At 42.7% G+C, this 22,788-nt stretch overlaps 1 protein-coding gene across 1 annotated transcript; it reads right to left on the bottom strand.

Annotated features, from left to right (window-relative positions):
- MDH1 (malate dehydrogenase 1) lies at positions 1–22,788 on the bottom strand. Its single transcript, XM_089671998.1, has 9 exons — positions 22,629–22,788; positions 13,905–14,003; positions 13,668–13,764; positions 5,333–5,508; positions 4,426–4,548; positions 4,093–4,269; positions 2,492–2,605; positions 1,352–1,441; positions 1–316 (listed from the first exon to the last, which is right to left on the bottom strand). The coding sequence occupies exons 1-9, from the start codon at positions 22,629–22,631 to the stop codon at positions 191–193; spliced, it is 1,005 nt and encodes a 334-aa protein (XP_089528124.1). The 5' UTR covers positions 22,632–22,788; the 3' UTR covers positions 1–190.

The raw sequence follows: 22,788 nt of genomic DNA, 5'->3' as shown, positions 1-22,788 counted from the left end.
TTGGAGTCTACGGTTTTATTTTTCACTGCCACCAGGAATGACTTGAACTAGTCACAGGTACAAAACTTAGATGTGAGTGGATTTTTGAAGACTTGACCGTTTTTTAGACATAAATAGCACTTGATACTAAAACTTAAAGACTACTTTTAACGGTTTCATTGGTTAAGTGCATTTGTGGACCAGTTTCTAGTCATGCAATTGAAAGAAACGCAAAAGCAGTGTCTTTCTCCTCTTGAAGTTCTTTGGCTGTTAGATCCATCTTTCCACGAGAGAAATCATCAATTTTCAGGCCTTCAACTATCTTCCAGCTTTTATCCTGTTTGAGATATGAATATGAAGTAATTTGCGCAAAATTCTTGGGATATGGTAAAGTGGAACTAAACTCAAACTGTATTGAAAGTTTAGGAATTGGACACCATGTCAACAAATCATTCACTAGCATGGTTGGACCGATACGGTTTATTGGCAAGTACAAGTACAGATACGTGTGCCCAAGTACTTGCTGACACCGATTTCGAATACCTTTGCTGTGCAATTTGAGCCCATACAAAATGAAAATCGCATGCAATTTGAACAGGATTGTGGTGAGATTCCTAAACACCTACGGTTTCCCTGCGGGTGTGGTGTAATTTGCACCATACAAAAATGAATGGCTCAAATCACACTGAGCCCAGGGAGAAACATGTGATTTGGACAGGAATCGCACTGCATTTCTGTTCAAATTGCATGCGATTCTTTGCAGTGCTATTTGAGCCCATTTATTTTGTATGGGTTCAAATCGCATCAAACGTATCAATTTCAGGTATTTGAGCATTTGCATGAGTACTTGTGCAAATTCTTGGTATCGGCACAACCCTACATGCTAGCATTGGAACCTCAGCTGGAGGGATTGGAAACCATTTGCTTAAATGTTTGTTAAACTACAGGATTGGCATAAACTGAATTACAGCCCGCAATGTGTTTTTCCTAAGTGATCAATTGCTCTCAAAAATTCATTGGGCATGTACATCTAAAAAGAAAAGAAAAAACCCTACTACTGAAGGAAATCTGGATGCTGCCACCTCTCTCATAACTAGCTTTCTCCAGCCCAATACACTGATCAAGGGACAGGCAGTAGAGACTACTGCCTTGGATGACTTGGCAGGAAAAGGGTGGTGGGGAGTAAGGGGTGGCACAAAGCTAAGGATCTGAAAATTAGGCTGCTGAATAGTTTACAGCTCATCAGGGAAAAGTACTTCATACCTTTCACCTTGGGTAACTCATGGTATTGCAGTCATATGATCACCATAACAGCTGAGGATAAGCCAATGTACACAACACATTTTTCAAAGAAATCTGAATTGCAGTTTACCTTAATTACAACAGGGAATGAGTACATGAGATCGTCAGGCACACCATAGGAGTTTCCATTTGAAATAACACCCATGGACACATATTGTCCCTGTATAGAGGAAAAAAAATAAAATAAAAAAATAGATTAGACACAAATTTGGTTTATTTACAGATTTAAAATTCAGAATTCATCCTGTAATGATCAGACTTTAATAAACTACTGCCTTTAGCAAAGAAATAGGGGGCCCTGCAGGCCCAGGGGACCCTATTGCAGGTGTCGTCAAGTAGATGGAAGCGAGACCAGCGAACATCTGTTTGCTGATCTCCCATCCATAGTAAAAGCCCAGAAGTGATGTTCATTACAACAGTTCTGGGTTCGGCTGTTATAGCCAGGGAAGAAGCTAATGAAGTGTGATCTGCGCTCCAATAACCCCAATGGAGGGCAGGTGAGAGGTGTAATAGTTCCCTGAGGTCTCAAGAGAAATGGAGACAGGACAGACCCAAAGTTCTTTTTAAAAAAAAAAAAAAAAAAAAAAAAAAAAAATCCATCCCCATGTACATACAAATGTAAAACACATGGGGGGAGGTTGACATGACATGCGACTCAAAAATCACATGCCATGTTTACCACTGAATTCAATGGGAAGGAGTTTGTGCATTTTTACCGCACCAAAACCTGTAGCAAGCAGGAATTTTACAAATGCACCTAACCTGCAACGGATCAGTTTGAAGAGTTCCATAGGAGTACAAGTTCATACGATATTCGCTTCTCTATTTAAAAACACAAAAGCAGGAGAGAAAAAAAAAAAAAAAAAAAAAAAAGGCCTAATACTTTTCTATACACTGCATTTCATGCTCCCAGCGTAACAAAACGAATGACTTTCAATTTGCAAAACTACTCCACACACAGTTCTTTAAACACTTTTCCAAAAATTTCCATTTTTACCAGAAAAAAAAAAAAAAACCCACACACCAGAGGGAAAGATTCTAAAGACTTCAAAATTTCCAAATATTTGACATCTCTAGATAGATAGAGTACACTCTGGTGTAAGCTGGTTAGCATACATATTTAAGGATATTAAAGCCACCGCCCCCCCTTCCCCCCTAAACAAATGGCCATATTAAAGTCTAGGAGTGCCAGTGCAAATCAAACATTTACCTCTGGGGTTCCAAACCAAATGTCTCGAATATGATCACAAATGGCTTTGGCAGCCGACATAGCGCTGGATAACTTCCTCGCTGCAATAACAGCAGCGCCACGCTGCTGAACAGTCTAGGAAAGATGGACACAAACAAGGACTATACAATTAGAACTGTAATTAAATTGAACGCTCTTATTTCAAAAGATAGGAGGGTAAATTTAGCATTTTTGATCTTGCCACTATAGATAGGGTGATGCTGGGTAGGGCCTGCTAGGCCCCAAAATGGAGAGGCTTTTGGATTCATGCTCTTGACTCAGGACAGACCAATATAGATGAAACCAAAAATGTAATCAACATTCCCATCTTCTAGGAGAGTTCACTTCAGAAAGCACATTCCACACTGAAAATGCACTGCCTTTGCGATCTATGGTTGCCAATATATTGGTAACAGCACTCAAAACGCAGATCACAAATGCAGTGCGTTTATGGGCACCAGATAACATGGTACGATGCACTCTGGTGCAGCAAAGTACTGCATGTGCAATTTGCAGCCACTGCCAAAAATCACACTGCAGGAGAATGTACAGGAATCGCTCAGGGACACAAGACTGAGTTCCCGTGAGATTCTGGTGTGATCCGGCCCTAACAGTTTTCCAGCATGCCTGTGACCCAGCTATAGATATTAGAGTATATGTATATTAACGTATTAATACTTTAATGTGCATAGTGTAGCAACAGGTTCACCTTAAGGATAAGTTCACCTTTTGGACAAAATAAACCCTTTTTTTGGAGGGAAAAAAAACAAAAAGTGAATTTATTATTTTTGTAAAAAAAGGAGCCTGGAAAGCATTGCGCCAGCGATTAGTAGATTGCTGATGCCATGCAGGTCTCCTGCAAACCTGTCAAATATCTGCTTGCTGTACGGGATGCACAAGCAAGCAGATATTCTGACAGGAATCTTCAATGAACTACCATGGCGCTCCACAGCGCCATGGTAGTTCATTGAAAGTCCACAGCTGCCAAGGTCGTCGGGACTTGCAGTTCATTCATGGAAATCAGTGAATGAATGACATGGCCGTGTTGGCGGAGCGGCAGCTAAGGGAACATGTTACACCTTAAAAATTGGTGGAACATGCAACTTGTTCCCAAAGATTACCTTATCCTTTAAAAAGGCCAAGTTTACCTATGGGAACAGTATACCTGCATTTAGGGTATAACATATTTCTAAGCACCCTCACATGAGCCCACAGGGCAGGCCAGCTGAGTAGTTCATTCACAGACATCACCGTGACAGGACTTTTAGTTTTCAATGGACTACAAGTGAGGTAATCAGCGAACTTGTAGTCCACTGAATATTCCTCCAGCTTTCTAACTGAAAGCCATGAACCCGACATTACATGATTTGCAGGCTCCTGTGGAAAACAAATGCAATTTACTTTTCTACAAGATATGTGCATTTATTTTTTTTTTCCTAAAAACTCAGCCTTTAAAAAAAGGATTGTATTAGGCAATTCCTCTACACAACCACCCCCCAAAAAGGTAAATTTAAAAAATATCCACACTTGTCACATGACCTGCACTAGAAGGAGATTGCTGTAGCTTTTTTTTTTCTTCTTACCGAGATGAATTCCCCTTTGAGCCAGCAATCATCTTTCACTGCTTCAAACACGGACACATCCTTTCCTTGCAGACGGACAACAGCATGACTAGAATCAGGGTACTGGGTAGAGGAGTGATTTCCCCAGATGATCACATTTTTAACATCATCATTTGCTACCTTCAAGCGATTTGCAATCTGTAGTTAAAAAAAAAAAAAAAAAAATTAAAAACATTTTATACAGTCTGATTGGTATACACTCTCATACCATCCTCACACCCCCCCCCCCCCCGTGACAGTTCTTTAGAAAATAGCCTTATAAGATCGTAAAAAACGATGACCCCCAATTCTCACCTGAGCTTTTGCTCTATTGTGATCTAGACGAGTCAAGCAGCTGAAGTTCTCTTTAGGGATGGATGGAGCAGACTTCATTGCAGTCAGGCAGTTGGTGTTTGCAGGATTGCCCACTACAATCACCTAAAACAAAACACCCACACGAAGGAGTTGTAATTTTCTAGTGACATTCTGAACACCATAGAAACATTAAAACCGAATAAGAAACATTTTGATTTATTTAGTTCTAAAACTACAAGATACTGGAGGTAAACAAAAACAAAAAAAAAAAAAAAAAAAAAGTGTACCAGGGGCATCTCATGGGGCCCCCTAATGAACCTGGACAGTGCCCGAGTTTCCAAACGGTCAGTCTGCCCCTGGGTAAGGGTGCCATAATTTGCAAGAATGCTGCGAGTTCACCCACCCAAAGTGCATTGCGCTGCACCTATAGGTGGTGTCACACACATACATGTTCCCCATACATTTCTGATGTGCAAAGCAATCAGACTCATCTTGTACACTGGAGACGGTGAAGACAAGTGGCATTGCTATATACTGATAAGGGTGAACAAAACAGGATTTATAGCCTGCTCCTATTCAGCAACTGGCTAGCAAGGTCCTCCAAAACAGGAGAACATTGCCTGCTCTGAGTTGCATCAGTTAGCTGTCAATCATTGTTTATAAATAGTGCTTGTCTAAGCCCTTTAGTCATTATTATACAGGATTTATATAGCGCCAACAGTTTGCTCAGCGCTTTACAAAATGAAGGTAGCATTACAGTTACAATACAATTAGGTACAAGAAGCAAGCAAGGGCCCTGCTTGTTAGAGCTTAAAATCTATGAGATCTAACACAAATAAACTAAGCTGTTAGACTTAATTAAGTATTGTCATTTTAAAAACAGAAAGACCTCTTTAGCAGTAATCACCTTCACTGACTTCTTGGCATATTTGTCAAGTGCAACACCTTGTGATTTAAAGATTTTCACATTGGCTTTCAGCAGGTCTTTTCTTTCCATCCCTTCCCTCCTTGGCATGGAGCCCACCAGGACTGCAACATCCAGATCTTTGAAGGCTTCATCTTCCTTGTCTGTAGCTATCACATCTGCGCAAATAACACAACCAATCAACAGCAGAGAACTTAAGTGCAGCTTTTATCTACTCAGCTATGTTTGGCAATTTTACCTAAAACATTAAAGAATTCTAGGCATGGGTATTTTATACATAACTACTTCTATCCAGCTTGGATCAATGTAACCATGTATATACACCATAGCTGGCCGATGCGCTGAAAACTGAAAGTCACCGAAGTAGACACTGCTACTCCAGTAATCACCACTTGCTTATGGGTCCCATCCCAAACAGCTGCACTTCTGCATACTGAACACAGGAGACTGGCCACTTGGCACAGGTGCCATTCAGAAGACTGCTTTGCATTTTCTAAATAAATGCAAAGCATTCTTATTGGACAAGGTAGAGAACCCAACACCACCACCCTTCCTCTCCACCTCGTATAATCTGAGAACACCTTGCAGTTTTGGTAATTTAGAGATAGTTTATACCAGCTATTTATTGATGAGTAACTAGTTTAATGTGGGAGAGAGCCAGGGCCAGTTGTGCTGAAGTGGGTCCAAGCGGCATGGATTTGTTCCAAATATATAAACCAGAGAATGTCATACTCCTTTGACACAGGTCAACGAGAGGGGGGAAATGGGTGTCCGAGAGAAACATAAGTAGATTGTCAACATAAAGCCTGACCTCTTCACATGGTTCCCTGTGAAACCAAAACTACCATTGAGGACTGACAAAGCAGACCAGCGAAGAGGATTGGTGATATAGTACTCCTCTGTCAGACACCACATGTAAAGGAAAAGATGGACATTCATCCAACAGAAGTTAAAAAAGGACTGGCATAGAGCAGTTTAGCCCACTTGCAAAAATTTCTCTCCGAACCCAAATTTATTAGGAATAGCCAAAATACAGTCCCACTCTACGGTCTCAAACTGAAGAGTAAGCAGTACCTCACATCCTAGAATACCTATAGTGTCTGATCAAACAAGCTTAATGTCCAGTTTTTCCATGGCTACGAATAGCAAATGGAAATTCTTAAATAATCAGAGTGTATGATTGCAGATCTGACCTTATTTAGTCACTTGCCCTTCAGAGGATTTACCTTCCTGACCAGGCCAATTTTTTTGCGATACGATGCTGCATTACTTTAAACTGACAATTGCGCGGTAATGCAATGCTGCACATAAATGAAATTTATGTTATTTTTCCCCCCCACAAAATAGAGCTTTTTGGTGGTATTTGATCCCCCTTGTGGCTTAATTTTTTGCGGAAAAAAAAATTAATTTCTCCATAAAATGTAGGCCAAAATGTATTCTGCTAAATATTATTCTACAGTATTTATATAGCGCCAAAAAGGTTTGCTCGGCGCTGTACATTATAGTGGGGGACAGTACATGAGACAATACAGCACAAACAATACACGTGGGGTTCGAGGGCCCTGCTCTTTAGAGCTTACAATCTAGGAGGGAGGGGATAGTGGCACAGGAGGAAGATAAAAAAATAAATACCAATAATTGTATATTAATTGGTTTATCTGAAAGTTATAGCGTCTACAAACGGCGGTATACACTGGAATTTTTTTTTTTTTTTTTTTTTTTAATACCACTAATGGCGGCGATCAGCGACTTATAGCGGAACTGCGACAGGCATCCTGACACTAGGTGGGAAATAACAGCCACTGACCTCCCCAGTGACACCAATACAGTGATCAGTGCTAAACAAAAGCACCAACACTGACCTCCCCAGATGTTAACCCCTACCTGACCAAAGGGTTAACTGTGTTTTACATTGTGTGCTGTGTTACTTAGGAGACATGCTGCTTTGTATCTCTGCTGTGCAGAGATACACAAAGCAGCATGTCCATGCTGACAGGAGAGAGACCTGTGTTAAAACACAGGTCTCTCCCCTGTCAGCTTTGCCGCCGATTAGAGTGCCGGCCAGGACCCAGTGACTGACATCCCCAGCTGCCAAAAGCGGTGTTGGTAGGGTGGCTTGCACGCCCCCCTACCCAGAAAGGCAAATCACGTTTACATACATGATTTTGCACATCTGTGCCGCCCTGTAGCAGTACTTCTGCTGTAGGGCGGATGGCAAGTGTTAACCTGTTTGTGAGCACTTTGGCTGCCATCTTAATATTGTTGGGGAGTAGGCATGCATGTCTGTAGAATTTTTTGAGCAAAACTTTTTTTGGAATCCCCACAATTACAGTGTCATACATAGATAAGGGACAGTCTACTCCGTGAAGCTTTAGAATTAGGAAAGCCGTCTACTGCCACCTCAGGAATAGTGCCCCATCGTTTGTGTCAGTGGGAGAAATAATGCCCCATCATTAGTATCAGTGACACCAATGATGGGGCACTATTCCTCCCACTGACACCAATGACACTTGCTGACCCCTGTTCCAGTATGGTGCTGCTGCAGCCAGCATACGTGGTTGCAGCAGCACCATCTGCACGCCACACTTACCGGCCGCTCCCTCACTCGATTTTCGTGGGGCTGCTTGGCTCCGCCTCCTCGCCGGTGATTGGCCTGTGTGTGCCTTTCCTGAGCTACAGTTCTGGCGCCCAATCACCAGTGAGGAGGTGGAGCCGAGTGAACAGAGCGGCCGAACTGAATGAAGGAGCAGCCCTGCTTCTTGGACTGGAGCCAGGTAAGAAACAGCAACCCCCTGCCCGCCCCTGTACTTAGTGTCCCTTCTGTTGGAAGGGGGGGGGGGGGGCAGTAGCGGCACCGCCCCCTAAAAAGTGCCACCCTGACACCGGCTCGGAAGTGTCAGCACGCCGTATACTGGCGTATAAGACAACCCCCGACTTTTGAGAAGATTTTCATGGGTTAAAAAGTTGTCTTATATGCCGGAAAATACGGTATAATTTGTATTATTTTTAAGATTTTTTTTCATATTTCATTATGACCAAAGTAGTACAATGTTACCATAGTTACATTGTACTACTTTGGGGAAGTGATCAGTATTTTTTTTGTGCTTAGCTGTGATTTGGCCACGGCTAATCACATGACACAGGTGGGCTGTGATTGGCCCAGCTTGTGCATGTGATCGCTGTGACCAATCACAGCATAGACACTAGTATACAAATGGATGGCATGAATGAAGCCATCCATTGTATACAACTGTCATGTGACCTGCTGTGGATAGGTCACAGCAGGTCACATGGTACCGGCAACAGGGCCGGTACACAGATCTGTCATCAGCCATGTCTGAGGTACACGGCCGGTGACAGATCGCGCTGCTGCACGGCTCTGCAGGCGCGCAAACTGCGCATGCCTGGGAGGACGCCATATGGTGTCCACCTGGAACGCTGAAGGATTTTGCCAGCCGCCGAATGGCCATTGGCTGGGCAGCAAAAGGTTAAAAAGGAGTTCACCCCAAAAAAAAATTTTTTTTTTTTTTAAAATAAAAGAAAATGCACATCTTTTTGCAGGGAAAAAATACCCCATCATGAAATGAAATGCAATTTTTTTTTTTTTTATTATTGGGAGTTTGTAAAGCATTGCACCCACAATCAGTAGATCACAGGTGCATTGCAGGGCTCTTGCAGACTTTCAGTACCTTGTACGAGCAGACAGATACACACTGACAGGAAGCCTCAAACTACTCACAGCACTCTCATTGAGAGCTACAAGCAGTCAGCCCCGAAAGCTACAGTAATTGTAGTTTACTCATTTGACAACCAGCCATGTTATAAAAAGGTAAACTTATCTTTTAATGGGGAGTTCAATAAGGGATTGGTTTCCCACAGACAATTTAGGCAGGGTATAACCATTTAGAAATTGCGGTGATTCAGCACGTGTATTGGGTCCTAGAGGAATAAAAAGGTCTTGATAACAGTACAGTAGCTGACCAGAGTCTTTTATGACACCAACACAGGTTTAGGGGGACTAGAAAATAACAGATCGGGCCAGGAGTCGAACTGCCTTTTACCTTCAGCCCAAGAGAAGAGTGAAATACAAAGAAAGAAAAAAAAAAAAAAAAATGCACAAACATGGTTTATGCTGCAGTCTTATGGTGATTAGTTGTAGCTTTCACTCTTACATTGGTATTATAGAATAATCACTAATGTGAAAGAACAGGTTGTAATATGGAAATGTAAACTTGCATACATTCTATATCAACACAGCAATTCAACCTTTAACCTATAGATTCAGAAATCTGTAGTGTACTACACAAACTTTCATAAACAATCAGCTTGAAAACAGGGTAATAAAATTGCTGTCAGGTTGTTTTTAAGGCAGAGTGTAGAACTAACCTTTACCCTTCAGATAAGCAAAAACATTACATGAAATAAACACTATGGATTCTTTCGGGAATAATATTTTTACACATAAAAGGTTAAAATTGACGTCAGCGTTCCATTGAAGCACATCATTACACACTAGCTTACCTGGTATATACCTCTACACAATATACAGCTGCTAATGCTGACAGTGTACACCTTTAAACTAAATTCTACAGCACAGTACCCCTTTACATTACAGTGCCCCTAAAGATTTAATCACAGTGCCCCCTATATATTCAAAGAGATGGCCCAATCAAGCAAAGGGACATCTCCATATAGCAAAGACGATGTCTCTTTACTGGGCGGGGATGTCCCTTGGACTGGGCTGTCTCTGCTGGATTAGGATGTCTCTTTGCTGGACCCAACTGGGCAAAGACAGCCCAGTCCAGAAAAGAGACAGCCCCATATAGCAAAGACGGGGATGTCTTTGCTGGACCCGACTAGGTGCAGAGACAGCCCCACCCAGCGATCCTACAGACCTGTCACAGTGTACCAGTGGCCGTGGTTGAGGAGAGGCCGTCATTCGCCCTTCAGTGCAGGGGCCGGCCAAGGAGTTGTCCGTGTCAGCGGCGCCTCCTGTTTGTCACTACCGCTCCTCCTGTCGGCCCTGCTTTTGGCATAGCCGCACAGCGGGAGGTGAGCAGCGGCTGCAGTCTGTATTAGCCCCGTCCAGAACGCGGTCGCCGCTTACCTCCTGCTGTGCGGCCCAGTCATCTTCAGCCTGGCGACCCTGGCCAACCGGGCAAAATGCCTAGTGTGCCCTATGGCCAGACCAAGCCTACCTATGGTACTATTATTGTAGTATAAGCACTAACACCATAAAAATTACCCCATTAATGCAATTGAGTGATCATGTCTAGGGTGATCATTTATGAACTCCAAAAAAATTTAAGGTGGGTATAAAAAGTAGAATGTCCAAAAAGATAAGGTTGTGCCAAGTAAAGAGATACCAAAACACGGCAAATCTTAAAAATTGCACGTGCCTGTGAAACAGACAAACTTCAGTATCCTATAGTACCCAAAGGAAGCGCTTTAAAAGCCCCTACGGATCATCAGTTTAGAGCTTTCCAGGAGCTCTGGTGCTAGAATTATTGCTCTCTGATGAGAGAGACAATGTGTAACGTGACGCGCAATCAACATTTTAATACGAAGGCTCCCCCGAAGCATGCATTGCGTTAGTACCTGCGTGTATGTCGGGGGGGGGGGGGGGGGGGGGAATATGTTAGCTGTTTGGGTGTAAATTTTTTCTATCACATAGGGGCTGAAAATTTTTTTTACAAAATAATAAATCTAAAGAGCTAGCAGTTGCTACATTGCTTCCGTTCTGACAGCCAGCAGATGTCAGGCATACACACACTCCCAGAGGTGTGTGTGTGGTGTGTGCCTCCACACCCCTACTGTCAGGTCCGTGCAATGTACAGACCTGTCAGCAAAAAGGTTTAAAGTATTGCATTGGAACAATATGGTGTACCATCGTTCTTTACCATTTCACAGGTGAATGCAATTTTGAAACTTGAGCTATTTGAAATCCATTTAAGTACTTGACAACTTCATCTTTTAGGTTTTTCAAAAGGAAAATTGTATTATGCAAATATTAAAATGCACATTTTAGTCCTGAAAAGTACATAAAACCCCTACAATATTATACATGTCTGGGGGGAAAAAAAAAAAAAAAAAAAAAAAGGGAATACTCTTTGCACTGCATAAGTTGCATACACATACTCTGTGTTCATGTTTGTATGCAAAGATTTGAAGTGTATTGCAAACTAAACCTGTGTATGGGAGTAATAAGTGCACAGGCCTTGTTGGGAGGTCTGGTCCCAAGAATGAAATGGCCTAACAAATGCACCAAGTTTCTACAGGTTTACAATGACTGTCATGGCAAAGAACTTCAAGAAACTGAAAAGATCAGCTTTATTGTTTTTAATACTAAATCCGATTGAGCTCTAATCATGCTGATCATATAGAGAGGAAGACTCTGCGTTCTATTTTCAGGGGAGATATCCAATCTACATATAAAAAGCAACAAGTGACAGAAAGCAAAAGCTTTGGTAACGGATTTTTCTTCTTTTTAACTTTTGATTTGTCCAGCTAAGTTACCTCTAAATCTGGATATACTACATCCAGGCGGCTTCTTGAAATCTTCAGTATATTCCTTCAACAGATTCATAAAACATCTTGTATTCTAATTGCATAATATAGAGTGTTCTGTAATTGGATCATTGACAAGGGAGAGGAGGGGCAGATAGAGAAAAAAGGGCCTCATCTTGTACAATCATAGAACACTTGTATTCTGCAAACAGAATAGAAGACTTTTTATAAATGTGACAGGATGAAGTTATGGTATGGGGGTAAACACTATCCATCACTGTACAAGGCCAGAAATGGAAGATCAAAGCTGTAATATGAAAACAAAAAATTTTAGCATCCCCAGCAACCATATGGATGTAGTATATCCAGCATTAGAGGTAGTTTAGCTGGAGCAATCAAAAGTAAAAAAGCTTTTCTTCCCCCTGGAGGTCCACTTTAAATTATCCTACATTACCTAATAATGCAAGCACGAATATCACGTTAGGAGTTTATATGTATATGCTTGTTGTGTAGTTATCAGCTAGCAAAGACAAGATTTCAAACAAAAGCTACAAGGAAGGGCTACAAGCATTAAACCTATTCTCCCTGGAGAAGGCGCGCTTGAAGCAATATGATGGCAATATACAAATACCTCAATGGGGATTCTAGCACAGGGAAAAGAAGCTCTAAGACAGGCATCACTCAGTTAAATCAGGAGGAGAGGTTTAACCTTAACCACTTCCTGTCCGGCCCATGTATATAAAAAACGGCCAAACGGGAGCTATGCAGGAGAGGGTTGCCGTTCATAAACAGTGCACGCATTTTAAGCCTGTGCGTGCTCCCTGGGGAACATCGATCACTGTACAGGACCTCTGTGTGAGGTTCCAATTCATGTGATATGAATGCTGATAAGCAAGATTCTGACATCATTGCTTACTACTTGTGAAATCTGTGAATGATCAGAGATCACATGGTACAAGGCCTTGTACCACATGACAAGCTGTGACCAATCACAGCTCACAGAATTTCTCAATGGCTACAAGAATGGCAGCCAGAGAGAAGGAGAAATGATTGCTTTCCCAGTCTTTATGGGTGTAAAAGCAATCAGTGAAAAGAATACAATTGTAAAAACAAAAAATTAGAATAATTTTTGGTTGTAAACTAATTTGGGTTATTTTGTTTTCCTAAAAAGATAGCTGAATACATGTTGGCCCAGATTTATGAAGACAGATTTATTTGCAAAATTTTATAAGAACACTTTTCAAAATTTTTGGGCTTTCATTTATATAGCAAAAAAAAATTTAAAAATCCCAGTGGTGAATAAGTACCAACAAAATAAAGTTTTATCTGTCTTTATCTGTGGGCAGGAAGGGGGTAAAAGTGTCCGAACTTTAAGTGGTTAAATTGCTTAGGGGGCTCTTTACTGTCAAAGTGTTAAGGATGTGGAACTCCACAATTGGTGGCGTCAGTGGGAACTGCTGATAGTTTCACAAAATTTTTAGATGGGCATCTAAGCAAACAATATACAGGGATATGGAAAGCGGTACAGACATAAAAACACAGGTTGAACTGGATGGACTGTTGTCTTTATTCAACCTTACTGACTATGCAACTTTAAAGTAGAACTATAGGCAAAGGAAGAGTTTTAACCTGTCAGATTGGTTTGTCACCATCTGTGTGCCATTTCTGACAATTTACCTTCACTTCATGTCCCATAGCCAAAACAGGAAGTGAGGAAATACCTGCAAATTAAAGAGAATCTCTTGGAAACAACCAGGTCCCCAGAACTAGTGTCCCAACTGGAAGATTTCCCCTCTTACTTTTCTGTTACCTTTTAGCAGAGGCAGGGCGCAGTCCTGGAGCTCCATTACAACGCCTCCCAATACTCCCATCATAGGTGTAATATCGAGGAGAACAAGCTCCAATGACTGCAATAAAACCACACACAGAATTATACATTAGAGGACTTAACTTCATTGCTGCGCCACTAACACTGGAAATTTTGAATAGCATTGGATAATTAATAGTTTCAAGAGAACAGTGCATACACAGCCACACAAATCGTTACCTGGTCTTTGCCGAAGACATCGCCTTTAGCAATTCCATAAAGCAGAGAGTAGGCAATCTGACCAGCAGCTCCAGTTACCAAAACTCTTAAAGGTTGAGCCTGGAAAATAAGGCAGAAGTCAGAACAGCAAAATCGTTACTCTAGCAGTATGCTCCAGTTCCTATATATGCCATCTCCAAGCTTCTAATGCAGAATCCAGCACTCTATTGTATGTATATGGTACAAAACAATCACAAATAAGCCAACACAAAATAGAGTAAAAAATGGTTGTCCCCCCCAACATTAGTAGCCAGTGAAATGGTGCCATTTTGCTCAGGGAAGCCTTAGTGAGGAGACATCCTAGGGTTTTAGAGATCTGTGGCTGAGAAAAGCTGATTTAAGAGGTAAAAGTAACAGCTGTTATTCTTTTGGGGAAAACAAACATTTGGTATGAACTAGTTAAATTGTAAAAAGAGCTGGATAGGTGTAGTGCTGGGAAGGGGATACTCACATTTGCAGTAACTACACATTACTCCTCCACTCTTCCTACCACTCCATCCCCCACAGCTATCTCCTCCTGTGCCACCATCCCCTCCCTTCTAGATTGTAAGCTTGAAAGAGCAGGGCCCTTGATCCCCTCATGTTTTGCATTGTATTGGTATTGTTCTGTCACATGTTCTGTCCCCCTTTGTAATGTACAGTGCTGAGCGAACCATTGGTGCTTTATAAATACTGTATAATAATAATAACTCATCTGCCAGGCGAGATCTGGCTAGTGACTTATCTGAAGACTAGGAACCAAGCCAATTTTTGTATGTTCCGTAACAAATGTGGCACTACGTGTTACCAGGTTTGTTCACTTGCACTGCCTTTTAAAGGATCCCATTCACTTGGCTAAATGGACTGAAAATGCAGGACTCCAACACAATGCAACAGTGGTGAAAACAAGTCCAGCCAGTGATGCATTTTCTAAAATGCAAGTATTTAGCCTGCATTGCATTATTATTCAGGATTTATATAGCGCCAACCGCTTACGCAGAGTTTTACAATATAAGGGGGATAGCACAATTACAATACAGTTCGATAGAGAAGGAATAGGAAAGCTCTGCTCATGGAGCTTACAATCTAAAAAAGGGAGGGGGAGGTGGTACAAAAGGTAACAACTGCAGGGGATGATCCGATGGAGGTGACTCAAGTGCAGTTCGCAGGTGGAGGTAGAGGTGGGGTAGGCTTCCCTGAATAAATGAGTTTAAGGATTGTCTAAAAAGGTGGACAGGGCAAGAGCTAACCAGACATACTGGGGCAGGAGGCTCCACAGGATTGGAGAGGCTCTGGAGAAGTCCTAGAGGCGAGCGTGGGAGGAGGTAACAAGGAAACTGGAGAGCAGGAGGTCTTGGGAGGAACGGAGAGGACTGTTTGGGTAATAACTGCAGAGGAGTTTGGCGATCTAGCTGGGGGCAATGTTGTGGATGGCCTTATATGTTGTGGTTAGCATTTTGAATTTTATACGTTGGGCTAGTGGAAGCCAGTGAAGAGATTGGCAGAGAAGGGCAGCAGTCATGGATCGGTTAGTAAGGTGTATTAGTCTAGCAGCAGCAACATTCATAATAGACTGAAAGGGGATAGCCTGTGTAGGTGTAGGCCAGGGAGGAGGGAGTAGTCAATGCAGGAAATAACCTAGGAGTGAATAAGCTGTTTTGTGGTGTCAGTCAGGAAGGGGCAAATTCTGGAAATGTGGCGGCAAGATTTAGCCAGTGATTGGATGTGGGGGCTGAAGGAGAGCTCAGTCTAGAATTACACCTAGCACCCCGGCATATTGAGAGGGACCAATAGTTGTGCCGTTGATCTCAATGGTAAAGTCATGGGGAGGAGATTGGGGATGAGGAAATATTACAAGCTCAGTTTTAGAAAGATAACGTTTGAGGAAGTGCTGTGACATCCGTACGGATATTTCGCTCAGTAAATTTGTGATATGTAAGGAGATTGAGATAGAGATCTGATTGTTATCAGCATAAAAAGGTGGTATTGGAAGCCAAAGGTTATCAACTGGCCCAGGGAAGAGTTAGAGAGAAGAGGGCCCAAGGACAGAGCCTTGGGGTATTGAGGGTACCCCAACAGAGAGGAGCAAAGGAGTTGTAATATGTGACACAAAGTGTGCCGAGAAAGCGAAGAGGAGAAACAGGAAAGAGCAGAGTCAGAGGTCAAGGGAGTGGAGTTTAATGAGGAGCAGGTGGTTAACCGTGTCAAAGGCAGCAGAAAGATCTAAGTATCAGTATGGAGTACTGGCTGCTGGTCTTAGCAGTTCGGTCATACACAGCAAAATGTATGCCAACACAGCCACTGGGTGAGCTCTTGACATCTGAGGTAAATAGAACATAAAACTTGAGGGGGGGTTGTTCTACATTACTACAGTGGGCATAAACTGAATGCAGACATTTCTTGTATAATCAAAATGTCTGTTCTATGCATTTACCTTTCTATGGTGAATGTTTGTTTATTCCAGCACCCATGAGATATCCAACTTTTTAGAATCAGAAAGGGTGGACAGATATAAGATTCAAGGTTTGGAGATGTGTCCAATGACAACAGGACAGTGATCTAGGACACCAAACAAATTGAATATAAAATCGTTCCATGAACTACACAACCTGGTGTTAAGTCAGTCATTCTCAAACTGGACTGACCTCTAAGATGGTGAGATATGAAACTGTCACTCCAGCATTTTTTTCGTTATATTTGTTTCATGGCTGGTTTTGCACAAAAATGCAATGTAAAATGTTTGCAACAGATCCATTTACAGTAAATTTGTCTGTCATTATGAAGCCCTGTCTGAGTCTTTGTGAAGAGAGTTTAGGGATCCATGTTTTACAGCAGCGGCAATGATGAAGAATGCTTTGCACTTGGCAGCACCAGTTCCTGGCATATCCTCTGACATATGGTCACAAAGCCCTGCAGTAAATGCCTTTTGAAGTGAAGGTTATTTCCATGCACGGTACCTGGAAGACAGATGCTTTAGAAGCACATGCCCTTAGTTAACATAACATGAGTAATCTCACCCCATATGGACTCTTAATAGGCAACATAAAACTCTTGTACATGTACTTCAAAGACTATCATTTGAACTACACAAAGAATAAAATGAGAGTCTAATTACTGACCAAAGAATGGTTACATTTAAAGCAGAACTCCAGGCAAAAAAACTTCTTTACATGTCCCTGTAGGCGATTTCCTACCTTCACTGTCACCCATCTTATGGTTCACTCAGTAGTTACTCTAAAATAGCCTATTCATTTTCAAGTCAAACCGTTAATTCTCTTTGATGTCCAGTGGAGAATACTAGTTGCTTGGCTGTATTTGCTTCAGTTTCCTGAACTGCTAACGACGATTAATTTCAGGAAATCCAAGTAACTGGTGCTGACCAAGAATTAAGCAGAAGTCAGAGCTGAGCTGCTGCCGGGGGGTGATGGTGCAGAGCTACGACTGGGGGAGGGGGGGGGGGGGGGGTGTGCGCAAAGGTGGGTTGCAACTCAGCTCACCTCTGCACCCCTTCAGCCGCAGCTCACCTCTGCACATTCCCCATCTCATATGGTTAGCTAGTTTGCAAAACACAGCTGTCAGCAGCCAGCCCCTCTCTATAGCAACTCCAGTTTCGGGTCCGATCTTCCCACACAGTGCACCAAGCGTACTCACTCACCGCTCCGCCTCTTCCCCACTGACCGGCGATCACCCCTGGGGCATCAGCTTCCATGCATTAGGCTGCAGGAGGAGATGTCCTGCCTCTATACACACTGCACCCGCAGATATCTGTTCCTTCCCTGTCCCACAGTGAGTACAGAGGTAGGGAGGTTCTGTGGGAGCGGATGATGCCTTCACTTCAGCCACGAATCTGTACTTATAAGAGACAGCAGATATGGGTGTGCGGAGGGCCAGTGCCGGAAGTAGTGGAATGGCGTTCCGCCATGTTCCAGCTGAAAAAAAAACCCTGATCACAACTAGGTCTTATTTTCGGGGTAGGTCTTATACTTTAGCAATTCCCAAAAATAGCACTATGTCTTATTTTCGGGGTAGGTCTTATTTTAGGGGAAACAGGGTAGGACTTGAGTCCGTTTATACCTACCTCACGGTCGAATGTGGTCTGCTAAACCAGAAGCACAAACGCAGATCAGAGGTAGTTGGGTGTAAATGGACAGCAGAGTATTTCCTCCCAGTTACCCATACAGCAGGGGATCTGTAGTGTGATCAGAAGGGAATGCCCCGTGTGAAAGGGGTGATATGAAACCAGAACCTGACACTTGAAGGGAACCTGTCATGAGGCTGCCACTTGATCTCTGATCTTGAAAATGTTGCCTGGCTGCCATGCTAATCCCTCCTTCCTACAGATAAGGACTTCATTTTCTCTGACTTTTCTGATCTGCATACTTGTTCTTGGTCAGTGACTAAGCATAAAATTAAAACCAGTTGTGGACTATAGCAGCAAGACGTAGCATTTTCAGAAGATCATCAACGGCATCCCCTATATACTGTATCTCTCAAGACTGGTATACGTGTTAAGCGGCGATTGGGCAAGCAGAGCTGACGTGTAGGAAGTGTCTTTACTCCAAATTCTATTGGCTGTAATGCTCCCAGGGGGCGAGAGAGGGGGCGAGAGAGGGGGCGAGAGAGGGGGCGAGAGAGGGATCTGCCCGGCACATAATTCTATGGTAAGTGTACTCAAAAAGGATTTGCCCAAACCATAAGGGGCACCTGCTAACATAATGAAAAGGGGCAAACAGTCAAGGAAAATTCATTAGGTTTAAAATCAGAGAAGCCAGTAGAAGATTTGAGGTTAAAAAAGGACTCCCAAATATATGGCTATAAAATTATCAAAATTCAAATATAGAATGAGAATACAGAACAAGAAAAACTTCTAAAAATAGAAGAGCAAGTCACTAGAATTATCACATATTAAAGTCACAGTTATAAGTAGAAAATTGCTTTTAGACCTTGAGCATCCTACCCAGTCCTGGAGATTAGTCACGATTAAAAGCCTTAACCTAAAGATTTCAAATTAAAATTGGTATTCTTAAGATTTCGGCCTGGTTGCAATTTTTTGGGGGGGTGATCAGTATATGGTACACATTTAAATATTTCCTGCCATCCGAGAAGATTTTCCTTCTTTGTCATTGTGACAACAGCTTCACCAGACAAAGTGAGAGAAAATAATCTCCAACATGGGCAGATCCAGCAATAAAAGTTGATCTGGGTGTCAAGCGTTCCCTACACTACTGAAATACAAGTAACCTGGGAGGACAGACTACGTTTAAAAAAAATAAAACAAAAAAACAACCCACCCACAAAGCAAACCCATATATATTTATTTAATAACACATTTGTGCAGGTAAAAAGCATGCATTTATTTACAAAGCAGCCTGCAAAGCATTGCACCCACAATCAGTAGATGATGGGGTCAATGTCAACCTTCTGCAGACACTGCCTCCAGCTCTCTGTATGGGCAGTTACTAAACTGCAGGAAGCGTCAATGGAGTATAAGGGCTCTGATGAGTGGTAGCAGACAGGACTTGCAGTTCATTCACAAGTTCCTGCGAATGACACGGCTGTGTGGGCAGACTTCTGCACAGCTGTGCCAATTTTAAATGTGACAGCAGCTGTGGGGGGAGAGGAATCCTGGCCCTACATCACAGGAAGGGGTGCCTCAGAGGGGGAGGATGTTGGAGCACTTTTGCATGTTCATCCTAAATACAAGTACATCACATCTCAAAAGATGAACCTATCCTTCAAAGATTGGAATAATTACTTTCTCCTTCTCCCATAGATCATAAATATGTTATCACTGGAATTGAGAAACTTTACAAAACAAAAAAAAACTGTTTCTTTCCATTTAACCTAATTAAATTGCACAGTTGTGTGAATTACATACACGCGACCAAAAAAAAAAAAAAAAAAAAAAAAAAATTTAGCGTTAGCATATAAAGGTCTTTAAAGGAATGTCAAAAATCAAAAAATCAGCTTGGGTCTAAACATTTTTAAATCAACCATTCTCAACAGAGAAACATTTTTATTTTGAATAAGGTGGAGAAGAGTTGAAGGTTGCTGGGTTCTCACTGGTGATTTGGGAAAACTGTTACAAAAATTACTACTGCTACCAATAATAATAATAAAAAAAAAAAAAAAAAAAAAAAAAAAAAAAAAAAGAAAAAAAAAAAAAAAAAAAAGAATCTATTTAGGACACGGTCAGCAACAAGCAACTTTGTAGAGTAGAAGCTCAGAACCTCCGTCAGGTTTTTCCCTCCAATCAGGTCTCAGAGCTCTCCTCACGGAGTTCTGCAGTGTGTCATTTCAGCTCTCTGCCCTATTTTTTCTAAACTCGCAGACAAGCTATAGGAATTTAGCATTTTGAATGGATGTAGAAAAAAAAAAAAAAAAGGACTAGGTGGAGCTTATGTAGGAGGATTGGTTCCATCTGTGTATCACCTGAGGTCAGTCACTTCACTGGGTACATGTGAGGTGTTTACAACCACTTCAAGCCGCAAAAAACCCAAAAACTATATTGCAGCTTACCAATTCTTAGAAGAGATGGCTATGTTTGGTTTTTTTTACGCTTCTTTTCTGATGATAGAGCCAGCTAGTCTTATTTTTCAACTTCCTTTAACAGACCAAGCTGTCTAGACAAAGTAACAGTTACAGAGATAAGACAAACCATTTACCATCAGCTTTTATTCATGTGAAACCTTTATCCCAAAAGGGAAAGAAACAAAAAAACCAAACCAACTGTCTGTAACAGATAATAAAGTTTGAGCTGGAGTTCAGTTTGTTTGGGCTTGTTCAGATGTGCACCAAGGACTACTGCTCCTCTGATAAGTGATCCACACATGTATCATTTTTCAGAGATGCTTGACAGGCAATGAAAGTGATAGGTTGCCTCCTAATTTAACCCTTTAAATGTCACCACTGTGCCACATGATTGCAGGGTGCCCCATAAACCCGCATTAGCCATGTTCAGCGGTGCAATATCTGCCAAAAGAGACATGCGGTCCGATTCCCAACCCCCCATGGCACACAGCATTGCAACCATGGCATTTGTACAGCCAGATGGTTAAGGATTGGGGGGGGGGGGGGGGTGCCCCTCAGCCACACAAACAAAGCCTCAGTCAAGTCCATCTAAAAATACTAGTCTAACATTTCCTTCCCCCCAGAAGAAAAATGCTGCTGCTGTCCAAAGGTGTCTCCATTGCTCCTCCATCCAGAGTGGGTGCACCTTAAGACTAGATATACACTACTGGTCAGATCACCCGATGAAAACAGGGGGGGGGGGGGGGGGAAGAAAACTAATGCAGCCACCACATTTAAAGTGGAATAAAACCAAAGCTGTAATATATTGCAGCTTACCAATTAGATCTGGCATCTGCATTAGTTTCTCCCCCCCATTTTCACCTGGTGCTCTGGTCAGTAACACCTCTTGAGCGCCCCCACTCTGGATGAAGGCACAACAGGGGCACCTTTGGACAGCAACGCTGTCAGTCTGGGGAAGGAGAGTGTTAGATGTACTAGCAGATTTAGATACACTGACAAAATGAAGCCAAACTTCAGCTCTCTGCCTGTAACTCTGTATGGGGACAGTTACCCTGTTTCACATATATGCAGCCATGTGGGCCACATTTTGCATGGGCACAAGAGCCCATTCATTTGAATGGACTCCCGTGCCCCGTGACACGCAGGGAAGAAGTCCCTGCACTTCTTCCAAAAACACAGCCCGCACAGGAACCTCGGTTCCCAGTACAGTTGCGTTTTTCAGTGCAGGCAGCGTGTCATTAGAACTGATGGCACCCACCCACGGGTCCGCAGTCCTCTGTGCGGGTGGTGCAGCTGCACAGATTTTCATGCGGATCCACAGTGGCACCTCCCGCACAGATGTGAACCTAGCCTCACTGAGCTGCAGGAAATGGCAGTTGAGTAGGAGGGCTCTGACCAGTGGAGGCACACAGGACTTTCATTCACAGATTCCTCCAAATGACAAGGCAAACTCCAGCTCTCTGCCTGTACCTCTGTATGGGGAGACAGTTATTGAGCTGCAGGAAATGGCAGTTGAGTAGGAGGGCTCTGACCAGTGGAGGCACACAGGACTTTCATTCACAGATTCCTCCAAATGACAAACTCCAGCTAACACTTTATAAATCACTTACAAACTTTTGTTTCCCCTATTGGAATAAAGTTTCTACATAAATAAAAGCTGACCATTGCAAATACCCTGACGGTGGTAAATGGTTTGTCTCATCCCTCTGATTGCTACATTTGAAGGATTATATGTTCTGTTGAAAAACAGCAGACTTACTGTTCGGATCACCAGGTGAAAAGAAAAGAAAAAAAAACTCCCCGGGATGCAGAAGACATGTATTTAGGTCACACCACAAGGCTGAGCACACAGGCCAGTGAAGAGGATTCTGGGGTGCAGGACTAACAAAGGCATACCCCTCCCCCCAGGTCTGTATGGGCTGCACTGCGGGGACATTCTCCTGGGTCAATGCCAAGTATCACCACCTGAGGGAGGACACTGCCGCCCCACATAGCACAGGTGTGCCGCCGCCACAGGTGTGTTGTCATGGCGATGAAGGAACGTGGAAGAAGAAGAGCAGAAGAAGGTTGGCACACTGCCAGCATTATCCTCCATACAGCCGGTATAGGAATAGAGGACACAGCAGGCTGAGCAGGGCACCAACGTGCGGTATCTGTAAAGGAAGTCATACAAACCATAGCGCTCGTTATGCAGCTGCTTCCAGACAGGCAAGTACAGGGAGGAGGAAAGAAAAGGAGGCGACTCTCCTGAAAGAAGCTTCTGTGAAGAGTGAGAGCAGGTCACCTCTACTAGACGTACAGAGCTGCAGAAACCCACGTGATCTGACACACCCCC

This window comes from Staurois parvus, unplaced genomic scaffold, assembly GCF_062004578.1.
Source record: "Staurois parvus isolate SC_StPar_1 unplaced genomic scaffold, SC_StPar_1.0 ptg000117l, whole genome shotgun sequence".
Taxonomy (NCBI): domain Eukaryota; kingdom Metazoa; phylum Chordata; class Amphibia; order Anura; family Ranidae; genus Staurois; species Staurois parvus.
This window is presented reverse-complemented; position numbering and strand designations above follow the sequence as displayed.

Bases quoted from the DNA above. Each gene is read 5' to 3' on its own strand.
- MDH1 (XM_089671998.1), bottom strand. The intron at 4,549-5,332 runs GTGATTACTGCT...GTTTTGTTTTAG, and splicing joins ATGCCAAGAAGTCAGTGAAG to GTGATTGTAGTGGGCAATCC. The intron at 1,442-2,491 runs GTAAATGTTTGA...TCCTCTATACAG, and splicing joins TTTGGTTTGGAACCCCAGAG to GGACAATATGTGTCCATGGG.